Source organism: Eleutherodactylus coqui, chromosome 5 (genome assembly GCF_035609145.1).
Source record: "Eleutherodactylus coqui strain aEleCoq1 chromosome 5, aEleCoq1.hap1, whole genome shotgun sequence".
Taxonomy (NCBI): Eukaryota; Metazoa; Chordata; class Amphibia; order Anura; family Eleutherodactylidae; genus Eleutherodactylus; species Eleutherodactylus coqui.
In genome coordinates, this window is record NC_089841.1 from 120,819,457 (window position 1) to 120,839,567 (window position 20,111).

General features: G+C 45.8%; 1 protein-coding gene across 1 annotated transcript; it reads right to left on the bottom strand.

The window, feature by feature from the left end:
- Positions 1 to 3,845: 3,845 nt before the first annotated feature.
- Positions 3,846 to 19,108, bottom strand: TMED7 (transmembrane p24 trafficking protein 7). Its single transcript, XM_066603085.1, has 4 exons — positions 18,958 to 19,108; positions 15,492 to 15,703; positions 8,441 to 8,686; positions 3,846 to 6,238 (listed from the first exon to the last, which is right to left on the bottom strand). The coding sequence occupies exons 2-4, from the start codon at positions 15,660 to 15,662 to the stop codon at positions 6,002 to 6,004; spliced, it is 654 nt and encodes a 217-aa protein (XP_066459182.1). The 5' UTR covers positions 15,663 to 15,703; positions 18,958 to 19,108; the 3' UTR covers positions 3,846 to 6,001.
- Between the last annotated feature and the right edge of the window lie 1,003 nt (positions 19,109 to 20,111).

Below are 20,111 nucleotides of genomic sequence, written 5' to 3' on the forward strand. Positions count from 1 at the left end.
CTTTTCAAACGGCTACTATAAAAAATTCGCCCCACTCCTGGCCCCTCATTTGGCGTCTGTGTTCAACGGGGCAATGGAAAATGGCTCCTTCCCATCCGAGATGTTAGAAGCCCTGATTGTTACAATCCCCAAACCAGGAAAGGAGAATACATCCCTGGCTAACTTCCGACCCATCTCCCTGTTGAACACGGACGTTAAAATCTACGCGAAACTTTTTAGTGTAAGACTGTTCACGATCCTCCCGTTGCTGGTAGCAACAGATCAAGTGGGATTCGTTCCCCAGAGACCGGCCCCCGACAGCACCTGACGTTTCTTAAACCTTGTCAGGGTGGCGGAAAGGAACGGAATACCTGCAATGCTCTTGGCATTATATGCTGAGAAAGCATTTGATCGAATACACTGAGGATTCCTGGAAGCCACCCTGGGGAAGTTTGGTTTCTCGGGGCCCATCAAAACAGCAATTATGTCTTTGTACTCGGCACCTTCCACAAGGGTCTTCTCCTCGGGATGCCTGTCTTCTCCATTTGTTATCTCTAATGGCACAAGACAAGGACGCCCCCTCTCACCCCTAATATTTGCCCTGGTAATGGAACCGTTGGCAGAACAGTTCAGAAATAACCAGAACATCCAAGGGATCAAAATAGCATCACAGGAACATAAGATAGAACTATACACAGATGACGTTATACTAATCTCCCTGACACACGCCCAATCCACCTTAGCTCAATTCGGTGATGTTTCATATTAGAAGATTAACAACACAAAATCTCAAATGTTAAATTTAGGTTTGAACGTCAAGTGAACTCAAACTATAACCAAATCCTTCCCCTTCATCTGGTGTGACAGTTCTATTCCATATCTAGGCATTAATATAACGTACCTTAACTCCCTTACTTTCTCCAAAAACTATTTGCCACTCCTTAAACGGATCCCAAGTATTCTAACTAACTTTCGTAAACCCTTTATTTCTTGGGCGGGCAGAATCGCAGCTGTTAAAATGATGATCCTCCCACGAATCTTATACGTTTTCAGAACAGTAACAATTCCAATTTCTACTTCTTCTCTAAACTCCAACTCCTTATTAACCAATTTATCTGGGGGGGGGGGGGGGAGCCCATGTTAGAGTTAAATTCTCCACCCTGGCAAGACCATACGAACTAGGTGGCATGAGAGCTCCCGATATCAAGCGATACTTCGCTGCAGCTACATTAGTTAAAATTAAAAATTGGTGGGCCACCTCATCACACAAAAAATGGGTGACGATAGAACCAGCGTCTCTGGGTGCCCCCTTGATTTCCCTCCTCGGAGTTAGACCTCCCCCGCTACCGACTCACTCTCTACCAAGTCTCCAGGTGTCGGTTCAGGCATGGAACTAACTAGCTTCTTCACCTCGGAAAGAGTCGCCGCCATAGCCCTCCCCTTGAGATTCCTCTCCTCCATTCTCCCAGATATGGAATATGGGACATGGGAGAAATTTGGAGTTAAGAAGATCAGAGACCTTTGTAAGGAAAGGGCTATAATGGACTTTCCTACATTAAGTAAAATATTCAACCTCCCTAGTAAACTGGGTTTTTCATATTGGAGACTAAGATATGCATTACAATCCCTGGACATTCACAAACCAATATTTCCCAAAACGGTCTTCACTTTCTTCTCACTTTCAGCAGATGCCTCTGGAGGCATATCTACTTTCTACAAGAACTCATTCTCTCAGATAGACCAAACTAAATCAGCTCATATGACATTATGGGAACTCTATTTCAAACAACTATTTAGCTTGGAGGAATGGAGTCGGGCTCTTGCATGGACTAAAAAGATATTGCATGGTATCTCCCACTGGGAAACATCCCAGAAGATATTTCTTTGCTGGTATTTAACCCCAGCAAGAATATCTAGGATGAACGAGACAGTTCAGGAGACCTGTTGGAGAGAGTGTGGTGCAAAAGGCACTTACTTCCACATGTGGTGGTTATGCCCAGTCATACGATCCTTTTGGAATAAAGTATTTAACTTCATATACTCAGTTACACACCAGTATGTGCCCCCTGACCCGACTCTGGCCCTTTGCTTCTTGAACACTGATAAACTATCCCCTTTCTACTCGACTCTCACATCACACATCATCCTGGCGTCGTGTTTGATAATTGCCAAACACTGGAAATCAAAAGAGGCCCCCTCTATATTGGAAGTAAGGACTTCATTAAACCACACTTTTTATTTTGAGGAGGCCTACTCACATAGATTTGTCACCAAGTCCCCAAGAACGTCGTTCTCGGCAACCTGGCTAGATTATACGACGAGCAACCCCTTATGAGAGAGGTGTGGGGGTGGAAGGTGTGTGAAAGGGGATATACAAACAGACAAGACAGTTCAGACTACAGTCTAGTAGTATTATCCCCTTCCCCTATTAAGCCCAACCGGACTCAAGCACTCAGACTCCTCCCCCCCCCCCCCCCCATCATACACAAATACTCCAAATCCATTATGCTGGCTTATATTGCAATGAATGATAAGTAAAGAGACTCAGACAGTTTTGTACCTAAAACTAGAACTGTACCTCCGCTGTTTTGTTCACTGTTTTTATTATGTTTCCTTTAACATTTTATTTCTCTGTATGTAATGGAAAACTTAACAAAAATACAATAAAAAAAAAGGGGGTTTCCAGCACAACACTATCATCTTTCTCCGATAAGTCCTACCCCGATTTTTGATGGTCATTCAATGAATGGCTGTGATTGGTTAATCGAGCGTCGGCTCTCATTGGTTAATCGAATGCCTTATCAGCTAATCAGAGCATTAGCTTGCTGGAGGCAGCGTATTTAAGCCTCGCTTCCAGGAATAACTGCTCTGTCGATGTGAAGGAGGACACAGGAGCCTGCAGCAGTGCCGTAGGCCATCGCGAGTGACCCAAATTCTGGCTAAGTATTATTAGACACCCCCAAAAAATAAGACAGTGTCATTAATTTTTGCCTCAAAAGGCACGGTGCCTTATATTTGGGGAAACACGGTATTGATGACCTATCCTCCGGATAGGTTAATTAGTTGAGGGTCCACCACTCAGTATCCCCGCAAATCAGCTGATTAAAGTGACAGCAGTTCTTGGGTGAGCACCAGTCATTTCAGTCTATACCAGGCACAGTGCTGTACATTGTATAGTGTCTGCGTCTGGTATTGCGGTTCAGTCCCATTCACTTAAATTGGAGTAAATTGCTCTCAAAGCCATGTGACCAATGGCTGATCACAGGCCTCTTCAGTCAGCCGATTGGTGGGGGTTTGTCACTCGGGACCTCCACCTATCAACTATTGATGACCTATCCTGAGCATAAGTGATCAAAAGCAAAGTCCCAGAAAAACACTTTAGGTTCTTAAAGTCTTACCTATTAAGTTGTGTTCTAGAGACTGTCCACCAATTTTGTAGCCTGTCTTTGGCTTTGTTCTAGTTTATCAATGCCCAGAACTGAACACAGTGTTCCAGAGCTCTATACAGTGGCATCACAATCTCCCTCTTTCTACAGGTTATACCTCTAACTTTGCAGCCAATCATCTTTCTTTGCTGTGTGACTACACTGTAGACCCATTCTGAGGCTGTCTGAACCCATAAAACCTCTCTTCTGAAGTCCTGGATATCACAGAACAGCTGATATGATACTCGGTCTGAGGATTTCACTCCCAAAGTGAATTATTCTACTTTTGGAAACCCTGAACTGCAGTTTCCATTATTTTGACTGTTTATCTAGTGAAGCTAAAATATCATCATTAACAAAATGGTAGAGTAGATACTTGAAGTGAGAAACACATCCGCTACATATTAGACAAACACAATTAAAAACAACAAGACAGCACCATATTTTTATCACTTATTTTATTTATAACCTCAGATGGAAATTTCAGTTTTGCCGGTAATACCAGCCAATACAGAGATTGTACCCTTTTACTTTTCCAAACCTCTAGCTGCAGCATGTACAGAGATTCTTTTCCTCCATGAATAATTAAATAAGATAAAATTCTGTCTACATATTTCAGTAACACAAAAAACTCAAATGGTATTGTATGGAATGCTTCCTCCTTCCTGCTACAATTTTAATCCGAAACAAGTCAATGCCAGCACCACGTTACGTGCCGTAATCTTTTATTTACCATTCCATTTTCTTAAATAAGCATCTTCCGGTCTTCATCTGCATGAATACTTGGGAGAACTTTAGGAAAAGGTTATAGAAAAACTTATTTCAGATTTAAGGGCTTGTGTACATCACCTTATTAGGACCCTGTACAACTTGGGAGTTGGAGCTATAATACGGCACCCAAAGAAGTCCAAGGGGTGCTACTATACCTACACATGCCTCAGATATCACGAGGCTGGATTCACACACCTAGCTTTTTATTTGGAAAAAGACTGCAGTTTTTCGTGCAGTTTTTTTTTTTTAGGCAAAGCCAGAAGTGGATTCGAGAAGGAATGGAAAACATAAAAGGAAAGACTTAAACCAGCCTTGGGGAATACTCTCCCTTCAAGGCATTGCTTCTCGGGAGGAACATCTCCATAATGCAGTGATGCACGATAGCACATGAAACTCATGAGGACTAATTATGCTGTGTAGAGATAATTTAGGTAGAAGCAGTGAACACAAAAGCTGAACTTATGAGGCACAAAGTAAAAGTGGCATAGAAACAGTTACTGTTAACAACTTGGAAGTAAAAGCTGACCATTAACAATAATTATTTCTATGATACCACAGTGACCAGTTCCCATAGCTGTATTAACACTACAACCGTAGTAGTAATACCATTTACAGAGAGTGTGCAAGTGGGGCAAATATGAACAGTGAAGTTAAAGGGGATCTGTCACTAGTTTCATGCTGTCTGAACCATGGACAGCATGAACCTGGGACAGGTATACCTATTGCCTCTGTGTATGTCTGCAGGGTTTCAGAAGAAACACACTTTGAGGTTTGACTTGGGAACGGAGCTCACGGTGGCAGGCCATCCCAGCCTCTCCATGCCCGCAGCTTGAAGACTGATCGCTCTCTCCCTAAACAAAAAGGGAAAGAGTGCCATCACCTTTGATGCTGCAGGTAGGGAGAACCTGGCACGGCCCGCCTCCATGACTCCTAGCTCCGTCTCAGAGTCAAACTTCAAAGTATTTTTTTTCTGAAACAGAACCGCATTTCATAATAAAACATACAAGGAGGCAATAGGTATACCTGTCCCAATTGATGTTGCCTGTGGCTTGGGCAGCATGACCTAGTGACAGATTCCCAATAACAATTCTACCACAGAAAAAGCAATATTTCAAAATATCTGAGCATATTAACCCCTTTCCAGACATCCTGGTAATGAAAAATATCAGAATGTTTGTGAGATCAGCAGTGAAGCTTGGCATTTGTAGGGAGCCTCAGTTATATATAAGTATGAACAATTTTTGTTTAACCAGAACACACCTTCTAAAAATCCAAAAATCAACAAAAAACCCCAAAAGTATTTTAACTGTATACCAACTGTAAAAGAATGCAGATATAATTTATGCCCCCATAGCTAGGCCAAAACAGCTACACTAAACCTTCATGTGCGACCACAAATGTACATTGGCCAGTGCTTGTAGGATCTTTCCTAGAGTTGCACACTGATCACCAATGAAGTTGTACTAGTTGAACTAATAAAAAAGGCATTTTCTTTGAAAGAAAATCAAGTGGACAAGTCATCTTTAAGAGGGAAATATATTAACATTAGGGATGAATGTCCAACATCAAAACTTAGATCCCCTTTTGGAAAAAACAATCAAATAGTTAAAAATAAAAGTAGTGTCTTTACACAATTTTTTTCTTTCTTTTTTTTATTTTTAAGTCAGGGTACGCTACGGTGGAGTTTAAAAGGTAAAACCTAGCTATAGCAATATATACAGTCTTTTCCTTACTGGTATTCGGAAAAGGAAAAACAAAAATAAAAAATAAATTTGCAGTTGGGACAACAGTGTGTAAAGAAAGAAAACCATCCGTTTAATTGTGGGTTATGATCCAACGCGCGTTGTGGTTGTTCGTTTATCAGAGAAGAAGCTTTTAAGAAGAAACACCTGTCCAATGCTCACAACCAGGAGGATGATGGCCTCCCCTATGGACCAGTAGGCTACTCTGGTGTTCAGATCCTCGGCCCTGCTGCGGCCCTGCGCCTCTCTTAAGCGGAAGTGTGTCTGGTAATCAATGACCGATTTCAGAGCTTCGTGAATTGAAACACAAGCGGATTCCATCTGTGTAATACAGTGAGCACGAAAAGGAAAAACGAAAGGAAAGATTTAATGCAAAACAAATACATTTGAAATATCTAAAAAAAAAAAATACCATAATATTACAGAAATCACATGATGTACAATCCAATTGGACGCAACTTCAATAGTTCCCATCAGCATCCAGGTTTCAATTTATAATGGAAGCCATAGAACAGAAAACAACAGTGCACCAGACGGACCCTGTCGGGCAAACGATGCTAGTCCCCGCATACACTCACTCTTGTGCTGCTGCAATCAATCACAATTGATTTCCGCTCATGTGCAGGAAAAAGCGCTTTTCCATAGCATGCTATGGACGGTATATGCTGCAGAACCCGGAGTCAGACGCTGACCACGGATTCCGCAATGCAAATCCGTTCGTGCGCAGGTGGCCTATGACTAATACATGTGCAGAACCCCAAATTAGTATTCACTGCAGTGCCGACCATTCCCTTTCTTTTTGCTTTACACAAGTTGGCAGCAAATCACACTGCAGGTGATATATCACTGTGCAGCCCTGGCCTAAGGGGCTCATGCCCACGAGCATCGCGGGATACGCCCGTGGATTTCCGCCGCAGGAGTACCACGATTAAAAACAAAAAGTTCCTGCTGGTGATTATGGAATTCCACGGTCTCCATTATTGCTATATTAACGGAGACCTCCAGCGGCGTAAATCTGTGGCAAATAGAACATGCTGCGATTTATTTCCCGCTACGAAAATCCACGGTAGAATTCCACATGTGAACATTGGCAGGCAGAAAGCTATTAGGTTCACTAGAACCTCATAGCTGCAGGATTCACACATGGATTTCCGCCGCAGAAAACGTGGTAGAAATCCGTTCGTGGCATTCACCCTAATATACATGCCATACAAACTGGACAACTAACTGGGAATGGCAGCACTGACTTCACCCCTTCCATCAAGCATGACAAATCTAGTAGCACTTCCTGAACTGTTTTCTGCCATGTTTCCAAGTTATCTTGGTCTCTTACACAGGTAAAAAATATACTATAGGTAAAAAGAACTAACAGACCGCAAGCACATTATTATACAATGTTATGCAGTTCCACTATAGCAGCCAAAAACAGCACCGTGACGGACCCCCGAACAGAATGGAAAGGAACCATTCATTGGTTTTAGTGATATGACTTTCGGCATCAGTTTGACAAGTGTAAAGGGTCCTTTTACACAAAGATAATCTTTCAAATGACTGAAAGATTTAGGCTGGGTTCACCTGTGGCCGCTATACCGGGATTAGCCAGTCATGTGGACGAGATTTGTCAAAAATCTTGTCCACACAGGGTAGACAATCCGTCGTGGCAAAGCCGGCATTAGCCGGTGCGGATTCCTGGGATACAGCATGTCATTTCTTTTTTTTTTCCATTGCGGCCTCGCTCCTCTATGGGAGAGCTGGCCTCAACGGAAAAGCTGTGCTTATCCCACGGAAATCTCATGGTTTTTCGCTGCAGCAAAACCACAAAATTTCCGCGGTGAAAGGGTCTTGTGAGAACCCAGCATTAGCTGGATCTATTTGCAGACAGTCTTAATAGCCGTTAACACTTTATTATCTTCATTTGCATGTAAAATGACCTCTAGTTGTTTGCAGAGCCTAGCATGTGTTTAAACACACGCTCAGCTGTGGCCTCATATTCCATTGTTTGCTTCTCAGCTAGTGTAAACATGCCGCGGGGAGAACATCCTGCAGTCTACTGAAAGATGAGCGAAATGCATTCAAATGGAACATATTTGTTCAGTCTTTCAGCTGCTGAACTATAGATTTTAAGTGAACTAAAATCCATCATTCAAACAAAAAGTGCACAATGCTCGTGTTTACATGTAGCGATTATCGCTCATTTTTGTCTGTTTGGACGAATTTTGAGAGATAATTGTTGCGTGTAAAAGGACCATTAATCTCATTTTATGTATACTTAAGAGTGTACAATTACAGTGAACTACACGATTACATACTCCAAATATGCTGAAAACAAACTGGACCCTTGTGCTGTCCATTTCACTAATGACAGCGAATGGTTCTGTTCCTTTCCGTTCAAGGCTTCTGCCATAGTGCTGTTTTCGGCAGCTATGATGGAACTCCCCAACGTAAGCCATGTTGTGGGAATGCTGCATTACTGACCTACTTAAAAAGAAAACACTTATAGACATTCCATCTGAAAATTCTGACCTGTGTCAAAGCGGTGGCTCGATTCTCACTGGGGAAGAGTGGTGGGTCTTCGCCAACTTGGAAGTCAAAATAGACAGTCTTGTGTGTGAAAGTGGAGAACTCATTACTAAAGCAGAACTTGTATGTTCCATTGCGAGAGGCTGTGAAAGTGAAGCTATCGTATTGTTTCTTCATCTCCTTATACAGCGGATTCCCATCTGGGTCTTCAAGCCGGCAATCCACGTCATAATGGCCACCAGTGATGACCTGTAGAAAAGCACAATGCCAAGGCACATTTTAAAGGGAATATAATCACCAACTCTTTTAATGTATTAATTAAAGTCAAATAGAGAAACATATTCGATTTTTCTAACCAGTTTTTAGTTTCGGATTGTAGATTTTTTTTTATTCTGTTGTCTGTACATTACCTTTGGGGCTGCCATCTTTGCCAAGCTGCATTTAGAGGACTTAAGAGAGCTGCTTTACAGCAGCTTCATGGGCATTCACACAATGGACAGGAGGGACCCACTGACCTGTATGGGAGACTGTTCTAGGCATGCAGGGAGGTGGAGTAGATAGTCACAGCTCATCACCCATTGTAAATGGTGGATATTTTATCTACATAGAGGTCTTACCTTTCAATGTTAATCCTGTCTGTGATGGAATGCCCCCTTTACACACAAGAATCAAATAATTCTTGTTTCTTCGAGCGAATGAGCCGATGATGTCCTCACCAGCTCGTTCACGCTCGGGCAGCGTGTTTAGACAGCACAATCCTCATTGAGAATTGTGCAGTTCTCACTCAGTCAAAACGCAGCATTAATGACTGCTGCAAAAGTAAATGGGTGGTGCGCAAATGTGTACGCAGTACACAAGGAGAAGCGCAAAATAATGTGTAATTCTGCTGGAAAAAGAACATATCTGTAACTCAGACAAATCACCCATTTCAATTGGTGCGCCTGTGTCCTGCGCACAAAACAAAAAACACCCTGCAAACAGAAAAGTACAAAAAAGCCTCGTCCTAGTGCAAAAACGTTGTGCTCAGGTGGGTAAAGCTAGGCGAAATTAATTTACTGGTCCCATCCACTACCAAAGTGAGCTAGTGATTGGCTGCAGGGGTCACGTTTCCCTGTTCGTGACATCATCACTGCAGCAGCAGAGTGATCAGACTTGTTCTATATTTCTGCAGCAGGCCGAGCAGTATTACAGAATTTTTTTTTGCCTAGATAACTCTTCTAACACCCTACCAACATCAGCAATATAGCCTCAGGTAATCTGACTTTAAGGGTATGTTCACATGTAGCGGAAAATTCTGCTGCAAAATCCGCTGTCGATTTCAGCAGCCACAACGCTCCCCACTCACCTTCAAATTTTTTGTGCCCCTTTTGCGTCACCTGACCAGCAGCGCGGCGCTCGCTAGAGGTCACCAATTCAAGGAAAAGCTGACATCAAAGGATTTGGAGGGGAGTGGGAATTTGGATGAGACGTAGTTGATATCTAATCAAGTTTTGACCGTCTTTTGCAGAAATGCTGTGGTTCTACCTCGAAAAATCCGCAGCATTTCTGAAAAGTGTGATCAGACTCTAACACAAAACAAACAAAGACAAGACACTGAACTTGCTGCAAGCTAGGAGCACGATACAGATAGCCCGATCGCTTTTTGCCATTTAAAGATGCGCAAACGTTTTGGGGTTTCATATCCACCTTTCAAAAGCTATAACTTTTTCATCTTACCAAGCCGCAGTTTTTACCAATACCGTTTTGGGCTACATATTATGTATTACTTTTATTACATTTCTTTTTTTGGGTGGTGGGGGACACGCATCAATTCTGCCTTCGAAAAGAAACCACAACACAGCATTCACAGTGCGGTATAAATGACAGGACAGGGGTTTTCTATAGATTGATATGGTTATGCAGATACCAAAATTACTGTATAATCTTTGTTTTTTCACTGCTGCAGAATTAAAACACCTTTTTGGGAAAATAATTTGTTTTTGGCACTGATGCATTCAAAAGACTTTCATTTCCAATCAATGGAGCTCTGGGATGGCTTGTTGTTTTGCAGGCAATCTATAGTTTTTACTCGTATCATATTTAGTACATATTACTACTTTGCTCACTTACTGCAATTCTGGGAGGCAAAATGAACATGAACAGCATTTTGGCTTTTTATTTTTAACAGTGGGATAAAAAGAGAGGGTGTTCAATTTATTGTATAGGCTGTTACGGACGCAGCAATACCAAACGTCTTTACATTTTTCTGGGTTTTTTTCCCAATAAAAAATGGTGTGCAATGGGCTTTTTTAACTTCTTTTTTCCACCATATTTTTTTTAACCTTTTTTAATGTCCTTGGAGGGAACCTGCAATCACTCATAATACACTGCAGTACTTTTGTCCTGCAATGTATTATTGGTTTACATTCTTCATACCAGCCATGGCAGGCCCAGAGGCCAATGACCAATCTCTGGTAGCAGAGGACAATAAACTTCACAGAGACAACCCTGTCCCCTCTTTTAACTCTTTACATGCTAAAAAAAACAGGTTCCATTATCGTGAGAGTTTTGTACATCTCAGACTATTATGTCACCCGGAACACGAATGCAACGTCTGCGTAATTTGCAGTGTTTTATGAAGCGTTTGTTAAATAGAAGAGATCTGAGCAGCATAGAAAGTGCAAAATGTAATGCATCAAGCCTGATGCCCCTTTATTGCCTCCATTATGGAGTGTTTGTGTCAATTTGCATTAAGCTGCTTCTAAACTGATGCCAACTTAAATGTTCCTATGTTGTAACCTGCAATAAATGCCTTTCTTTCTACCACAATTAGCGCTTGGTATGAGCAGGGATCGTCTGCTATCCAACCTGACAGATGTTCAATTAAATCAAGTTAAGGCAAGTAGGATTACTGAGCGAAGCTCTTCAATGGAGTTTTATTAACAAGGCATTCTTTCCCTCCATGACGTAAACATATTAATAGTTCAATTCTCGAAACAATTTGCAGAAATTTAACATTAAATTGCACTTTAGGGGAGATTAGACTTGCCAAATGTTTAGTCCTGCGTTAAGGAGTCCCAGCATCCCTTTACTTCTTACTAGGCGCATTTTAACACATTTCGCTCACATATTGCACAAGATAAGTAGAATGGGTGAAATTTTACAAGCGGATGATTGTGTATTAGAAGTGAGACCCATACAGAATCAACTACCCTGCTTTTCCTGAAAATAAGCCCTACCCCAAAAATAAGCACTAGCATGATTTTTGGGGATGCTTGAAATAAGCCCGACTCCAAAAATAAGTCTTCATTACAGTTAATAAAAAGTAGTCTATTTAAATAGTGTCCAAGCCGCTATACATTTTTTAACGTCCCTCGGAATGCATCGTCCATTGCTTTCAATGCTAGTCAAACACATCGCATGCTATGCGATGGGATGTTTCCCATTGAAATCAATGAGAAACACTTGCTCATCCTCCAACGTGCGTTTAACAAGCGCCAGAGGATCGAATTTTAGAGAAGTGATGTGAGGCGTTTTTGCATGCAAAACTCCTTGCATCCGTGGATAAAGTGCTCGCTGACAAGCAGGATATCGTGCCGGGTTTCAGAGAATAAAAGGTGTTATTCCACAAATACCCTTAGGCTGCCTGTCCACGGGCATTACGGTATCCCACGGACGGATAGGTTCACCGCGGAGAATCACAGCAGGGACAGGGGGGCTGCGCTTTCCATAGCAACGCACTGCTTTCCCCATGGTCAGACAACATTTTTATTAGGCAGGGTTCTTACAGGATGGAAATCTCACGGAATGTCCGCAGCAAGACCGCACAGAAATTCCGGGAGATTTACGCAGCAGAAAGGCTGCTTTAAAACCCACGCCATGTGGTGCGGGTTTTAAGTGGCTTTTCTGCCTGTAATCCGATACGGAAATCTCCCCCCATAGAGAGAAGAGAGCCCGCAGCGGAAACAGTCATACAATTGACATGTTGCGGATTTGAATTCAACGCTACATGTCAGTTTCCACACGGCTTCTCTGCAGCGGATTTGCAAATCTCGTCCACTTTGCTGCTTAGGCTTTGTTCACATGGGCGACACAGAATCGCTGCGAGAAAAATTGCAGCGATGTCGCATCGCTGGTCCGTGCGATATCTCTGCGTCTTCTCGCGGCAATACCGCGACTTTGTAGCACCAAATATAAGTCCTACCACGAAAATCAGCCGTAGCTGAAGAAAAAAAAAAAAAAGAAAAAAAAAAGTAAAACCACCCCTCTCACGCTGTCCGGGGCTCCGCCGCATCTTCTCCCCGGGTCCCGGCAGTGATAATAATCTTCTCTTCTGGACGGGATTGAAAAATCCCTGCCTCCTGGAAGCGCTGACTGTGATTGGCTGATGCTTAGCCAATCACAGCCAGCGCTTCCAGAAGGCGGGGATTTTTCAATCCCCAGCCAAAAGATGATGAAGAGAAACAGTGCCTGGACGCGGGGAGAAGCTGCTGATCTGGGGAGAAGCTGCTGTGCCGGTGAGCATTTGTAAGGTGATGTGTATTTTTTTAATTTTTTCCTGCAGCCAGGGTTGGATTATAGCTTTGACGTTTTCGTGCGATGCAATGCAACAGAGAAGGCGGCTTCATAGGGAAACATGGGCTATAAAACCTCACGGATTGCGGGCATATCGCCGGACCCGCAAGGTTTTTGTTTCGGGTTGTTGCATGCTACAACACATTGCATGTGTGAAGTAACCCATAGGAAAGCATGGGCTTCTCATACATGCGATTTGTAGAAACGCTACAAAAATCGCACGACTTTGTCGCCTGTGTGAATGAGGCCTTAGTCTCAGGTTTAAAAAATGCAGTCGGAATAATTCTGCAGCAATTCTGCCATGTGTGAACCCAGCCTTTGTCGCTTGTGGACAGGTTACAGGAGCGCATCTTGTTACCCTCCTGCAGCTCCATCACCCAGCAGTTCAAAAGAAATAAAAAGTTTCCTGAGAGACACCAGTAGCAGAAAGGCGGCGAAAGATCCTATCCTGCCCACTACTGGCATACTCTGCTGGTTAAACCACAAAGCGGCTCGTCACAATGTCTCTCCAGACCTCTCTGCAAACAGCCCTTCAGGTAAGCCTTGGACATACAAGCTAAGCAAACACGGATACAATTACTGTACACTAGACAAACATTACATCTAGTGCTCCGCTCCATGTGAAAGTCCACATTTATGATAACTAATGGCTACACTTTAAACCAGCAGTGCACAAGCGTCTGTGCCTCAGTCGTCTTAAGACCCTCCTAAGATGCAGGAGTCATTTCAGAAAACCTTACACATATTGTGACATCAGAAGTTTTGAGCTATGGGGTAGCTGATGCTGAGCGCACACAGGTAGCTTAGAGAGTAACGACACTTTTGCAAAACTTTTGACATGTCATAGCACTATGTCTGAAGTTTTAATCCATGGGGTCCAGGAGCGAAGACCCCACTGATCTCTGAAATGAAGGTGCAAAAGCACTCACACTTTAGCACTGCGCTCCCTCGTCTGTCATCACAACAACTCTGTGGCCATTATCAGCAGCTGAAAACAGGCCCATAAAGGTCACTGAGCCAATCCCCAGCAGCTGTGTCAGCAACCAATCAAAGTTTCCGCAGCTGGATCCCACTGATCAAAACTTCTGACATATTAAAAGTTTTGGTAACGGTGCAGGTACCTTTTCAAGGGAACCTGTCATCACTTTCATGTCCTTGATAGCTTTAAAAAGGACGTATAGACTTTTCCTGTGCTGCTTGGTAATTCCCGGCAAGCAATCCAGACCATCGCTCCTGACCGGACTATGTCCCCTAACACCGCCCTTCTCTAGCACTGTGAAGTAGATGATGTAGAAGTCTACACACTGCTCAAAGTCTGACACACATGCTGGCAGATACCAGGCTGGCACAAGTGCAGTTTATCTGGTGATTTTGTGGGCAGATTCGCAAGACTAATTGCGCATGCATCGCTAAACACTCACTTCTGTATGTAGGATTAGTGGCACCTCAGCAGATCCACTTTTTGAGTGATGGGCGCACGTCTCCTTATGTCACAGTGCTGAAAGGAGTGGTGTTAGGGGGATGTAGTCCGGTCAGGAGAGATTGTCTGGCTCACCCCCAGTCAGCTCACCTGGAATTACCATGCAGTGTAGGAAGATGTATACATGGATCATAGAATGGTAGAGTTGGAAGGGACCCCCAGGGTGATCCAATGCAGGATCCACCAAATCATCCCAGACAGATGTCTGTCCAACTCCTGTTTGAAGACTTACATTGAAGGCAAACTCACCACCTCCCATGGTAACCTGTTCTACTCATTGATCCCCCTCACTGTCTAATATCTAATCTGTGTCTCCTCCCTTTCAGTTTCATCCCATTGCTTCTAGTCTTTCCTTGTATAGATGAGAATAGGACTGATCCCTCTGCACTGTGACAGCCCTTCAGATATTTGTAGACAGCTATTAAGTGTCCGCTCAGCCTTCTTTTTTGCAAGCTGAACATTCCCAGATCCTTTAACCGTTCCTCATAGGATACGATTTGCAGACCGCTCACCATCCTGGTAGCTCTTCTCTGAACTTGCTGCAGTTTAAAAAAAAGACAGACAAATTGTGGTGCCCAAAACTGGAGACAGTATTCCAGATGAGGTCTGACTAATGAAGAGTAGAGGGGGATAATTACCTCACGTGATCTAGGCGAGGCTTCTCTTCATACATCCCAGAATTATGTTTACTCTTTTGCTACTGCATCACACTGCTAACTCATGTTCAGTCTGTGATCCATTAGTATACCCAAGTCTTTTTCAGGAGATCAAAAAGTATAACATAATACATTTTGAAAAGTACACTACTTAATTGTTTAGGCGATTTACGAACGCAAAAGTGACGAAAGGTTCCCTTTAAACAATAGCGCAATGGTGCATAGATTCAGAGAGACTCTCTTAAACAGGGGGGCACCCTTTACGATGCTTAGATACCCTAATAGGAGTGCTTCATGAGAAGACATTCTATAGGTTGAATACAGAAACAACTGAAAAATAAACCCTGAATCGGGTGCCATTTACCTGGAATTCTAGAGTGCACTTGGTTCCCTGAATGATGTCTTCATAGAAGCATTGCTTGGCATTATCAGGTAGTTCAAAGGTAATTTCCGAAGCCGTAGCACATCCCAGAATAAGCAGGAATAGCGATATCAAGGAGCCCACCCGGGAATCATTTACCAGATACTGCAGCATCTTCGTGTTATCACAGGCCACAACCAAGAGACAATCACCACCTACAGAGGACCAAGGAAAATATATATAAAAGATGATACTAATGTAAAAAAGGCTAACTGGGGAATTCAGTAAAAGCACAGACATACATTACATGGCATCCAAACGGAAAGAGAGGTTTGGTATCGTGTTAGCCAGTAGAGCAACATGTGATTGTTCTCAGTGAGAGAAACGACGTAATCTTGTAGATATGATACCATTTAATGGCTAACAAAAATACATGATGTTATAGCGAGCTTACAAACCTACTTAGGGTTCCTCCTCAGGCTTAAATGAAATAGATCCGAAGAGGCATGCATATTTATACACATATCCTTATGACCTGCCATGTCTGTGCCTTGTCATAAGTATGTATGTATAAATATGCACACCTCTTCGGATCTATTCCATTTAGGCCTGAAGAAGAACCCTGCGTTGGTTCGGAAGCTCACAATAACATCATGTGTTTTTGTTAGCTATTAAAAGGTATCAGATCTACAAGATTACGTGGTTTCCCTTACCGAGAACGATCACACATGGTATCTGAATACACATCTAGGTCGCGTAAGATATGGCACATGAGTGAGAACGGTGCCATGTGTACAACACTCCCCTTGCTGGTACGTGCTACAACACCGTGTACCTAGGAGTGGTATTATAACATCTGACCCCAAACTAAGGGCTCGTTCGCACGGCCGTGACGCCACCGCTACACATGTCTGCATAGTACGCAGTGAATGGAGTCAATGAAAGTACATGGATTTTCATTGATCCATTCCCATTAGTAAATACACAAGGCATGTAGATACACATATGAAAAAGATGTCAGTATGCTCTATTTCAGTGCATATCACGCAGAACATCCCTATTGTTCTCTATGAGTAGCGTACGCAATGCAGTCCATACATTATACATTGCATATGCGACACTGCCGATATGCAACACCACTAAGAGACAGAGCGGGGTACAGATGAAAGTCACACTGTGCATCACTGCCATATGCGGCAACAGCCAGCGCACCGTCGGCTACCATGGTGGTAAAACGCTGCGTGACCACCGGCAGCATTTTACGTATACGCCCATGAGAATGAGTCGTAGGTGGCGACTAGGACTACACTGCTCGAAACTGCATTTCTTGTCATCTGCATGTTGCAGCAGGTTGCGCACCGCAAGCGTATGGAATTCTACTAGATCAGGATTCTGCGGGGCTACGCTGCGACACGGGGTTGTGGCCAAAGACGTTACGCAGCCGGACCTAAGGGGACCGTCAGATCTGATGAAGAGAGGACCGCGTCTATCCAATTCACAGGAATCCGTCCGATCCCTGCCGAAAAATGCCACGTGAAACGCAGATCGCTCGTGTGTGCGCGACTGGACGGCGCCAAATCTTAGAATGACCAATTGCATTTAACAAGGAAAGAGCTAAGTGGAAGCGCAACCCGAGGACGAGCGTCCGGGGGGGGGGGGTCAGGCGTGTCCCAGCAAACGCTGATCATAAGGTCTGGGTGTGATTGGCGCTTTGCAATTCAGCCGCGGTCACACGGCGACATACAGACGAGGCGCGCTAGAGAAGCGGCGACATACAGACGAGGCGCGCTAGAGAAGCGGCGACATACAGACGAGGCGCGCTAGAGAAGCGGCGACATACAGACGAGGCGCGCTAGAGAAGCGGCGACATACAGACGAGGCGCGCTAGAGAAGCGGCGACATACAGACGAGGCGCGCTAGAGAAGCGGCGACATACAGACGAGGCGCGCTAGAGAAGCGGCGACATACAGACGAGGCGCGCTAGAGAAGCGGCGACATACAGACGAGGCGCGCTAGAGAAGCGGCGACATACAGACGAGGCGCGCTAGAGAAGCGGCGACATACAGACGAGGCGCGCTAGAGAAGCGGCGACATACAGACGAGGCGCGCTAGAGAAGCGGCGACATACAGACGAAGCGCGCTAGAGAAGCGGCGACCGGCGACATACAGACGAGGCGCGCTAGAGAAGCGGCGACCGGCGACATACAGACGAGGCGCGCTAGAGAAGCGGCGACCGGCGACATACAGACGAGGCGCGCTAGAGAAGCGGCGACCGGCGACATACAGACGAGGCGCGCTAGAGAAGCGGCGACCGGCGACATACAGACGAGGCGCGCTAGAGAAGCGACGACCGGCGACATACAGACGAGGCGCGCTAGAGAAGCGACGACCGGCGACATACAGACGAGGCGCGCTAGAGAAGCGACGACCGGCGACATACAGACGAGGCGCGCTAGAGAAGCGACGACCGGCGACATACAGACGAGGCGCGCTAGAGAAGCGACGACCGGCGACATACAGACGAGGCGCGCTAGAGAAGCGACGACCGGCGACATACAGACGAGGCGCGCTAGAGAAGCGACGACCGGCGACATACAGACGAGGCGCGCTAGAGAAGCGACGACCGGCGACATACAGACGAGGCGCGCTAGAGAAGCGACGACCGGCGACATACAGACGAGGCGCGCTAGAGAAGCGACGACCGGCGACATACAGACGAGGCGCGCTAGAGAAGCGACGACCGGCGACATACAGACGAGGCGCGCTAGAGAAGCGGCGACCGGCGACATACACACGAGGCGCGCTAGAGAAGCGGCGACCGGCGACATACACACGAGGCGCGCTAGAGAAGCGGCGACCGGCGACATACACACGAGGCGCGCTAGAGAAGCGGCGACCGGCGACATACACACGAGGCGCGCTAGAGAAGCGGCGACCGGCGACATACATACGAGCCGCGCTAGAGAAGCGGCGACATACATACATACATACGAGCCGCGCTAGAGAAGCGGCGACATACATACATACATACATTCGAGGCGCGCTAGAGAAGCGGCGACCGCCGACATACATACATACTTACATACGAGGCGCGCTAGATAAGCGGCGACATACATACATACATACGAGCCGCGCTAGAGAAGCGGCGACATACATACATACGAGCCTCACTAGAGAAGCGGCGACATACATACGAGCTGCGCTAAAGAAGCGGCGCTAACCGCTACGGAGAGTGGAACTGGAAATAGGATGTATAAACAGGCAGAGCGTCTGATCAGGGCACCGCCGATCACAGGGGGGTTGTGAGGACTGGCCAGTAGGGGGGGCTGCACCTGCGTGACAACGGGTACAAGGGCGTACAGCCCGGCTCACGCCCCGTGCACCCTGCTAGCCGACGGCTGCACTGTTATACTCCCCGGCACCTGTGCCCGCCGCCCCTGGCCCAGCACTGCGGGGGACCGCCACTCACCGGCCCTGTCCGGATGTAGGTGACGGCGCTCCTGTAAGCGTGGCAGGCAGAGAGGAGGAGCGGGCCGGAGCAGGCAGAGAGCGGAAACCGGTGATGGCGCCCCGGAAGGACTACACGGCAATGTCTACGTGTATGTCCGGGAGGAGGAGGCGGAGGGCGCGGCGCCCATTGTCAGGGAGGAGAGCCGCGCTGTGTGGTGGGGTGGGGACGGCTCACTGCCATGGTACAAGTGCTGGATGCTGTATAGCAGGCCCAGCCTTAGGGGCCCCCGGCTGCAGGGCCCTCATCACTAATGTGTGGCTGAGGCCCGGCGCTCCCAGCCTATGTCTACAGCATATTGTGCGCTGTCAGCCCGCTGATACTCGCAGGCCGCCGGTTACACGCTCTCGCAGTTCCGCCCACATTAGCGTCAGAATTGTGTTAAGCTGCCTGCCCACGGGCGTTTTTGCGTAATCCGGCTGCGGGGAACGCAATGCACACTTTCCATAGCGTTGCTATGGAAAGTGCAGCCCCCTGTCCACGAGCAGCCGGCAAATCGCAGCATGCTGTGAATCGCCGCGATTCTTCGCACTGAGCCTATCTGTCCGGCTCACCGCGGAGATCCGTCAGCTGGCACCTGCTCCCGGGCGGCGGCTCCCATAATTCACCATTGTCATATATGGGACTGGGAGTATATATATATATAAACCAGGTGTACTGTGCGTGAGTACGCGGTGGTGCGCAGTACAAGTTGGCCACCATACGCAAGGTCCTGGCCAGGTCCATTGCTGTAAACCGTTGCAGGAGCCCCGCAGTGTTGAGCCCGGCCTTAGGCCAATGAGCTTACATTGATCTAGTCACACTCCCATATATGCATTGTGAGGCATACCTGCGGAAAAAAGAACCCAGCCTGTTCTATGTTACCGCATATTACATAGACCCCGGTGTCTGGAGCAGGCGACATCGCTGAACACACGCGGGTACCTTGCGGATTTGTGGAGTTTTTAGGCAACGTTGCCAAGACAATAGAAAGAAAATAAAAAAAGAAACCAGGTTTTGCGTACGTGATGGCGGGCGTGAGATACACCATCATGTGCAGGCATACGCTATCACAAACGCAGTGATATGCGGCTCCACACAGCGGGGAAAACACTGGGATTTTCCCACAGTGGTCT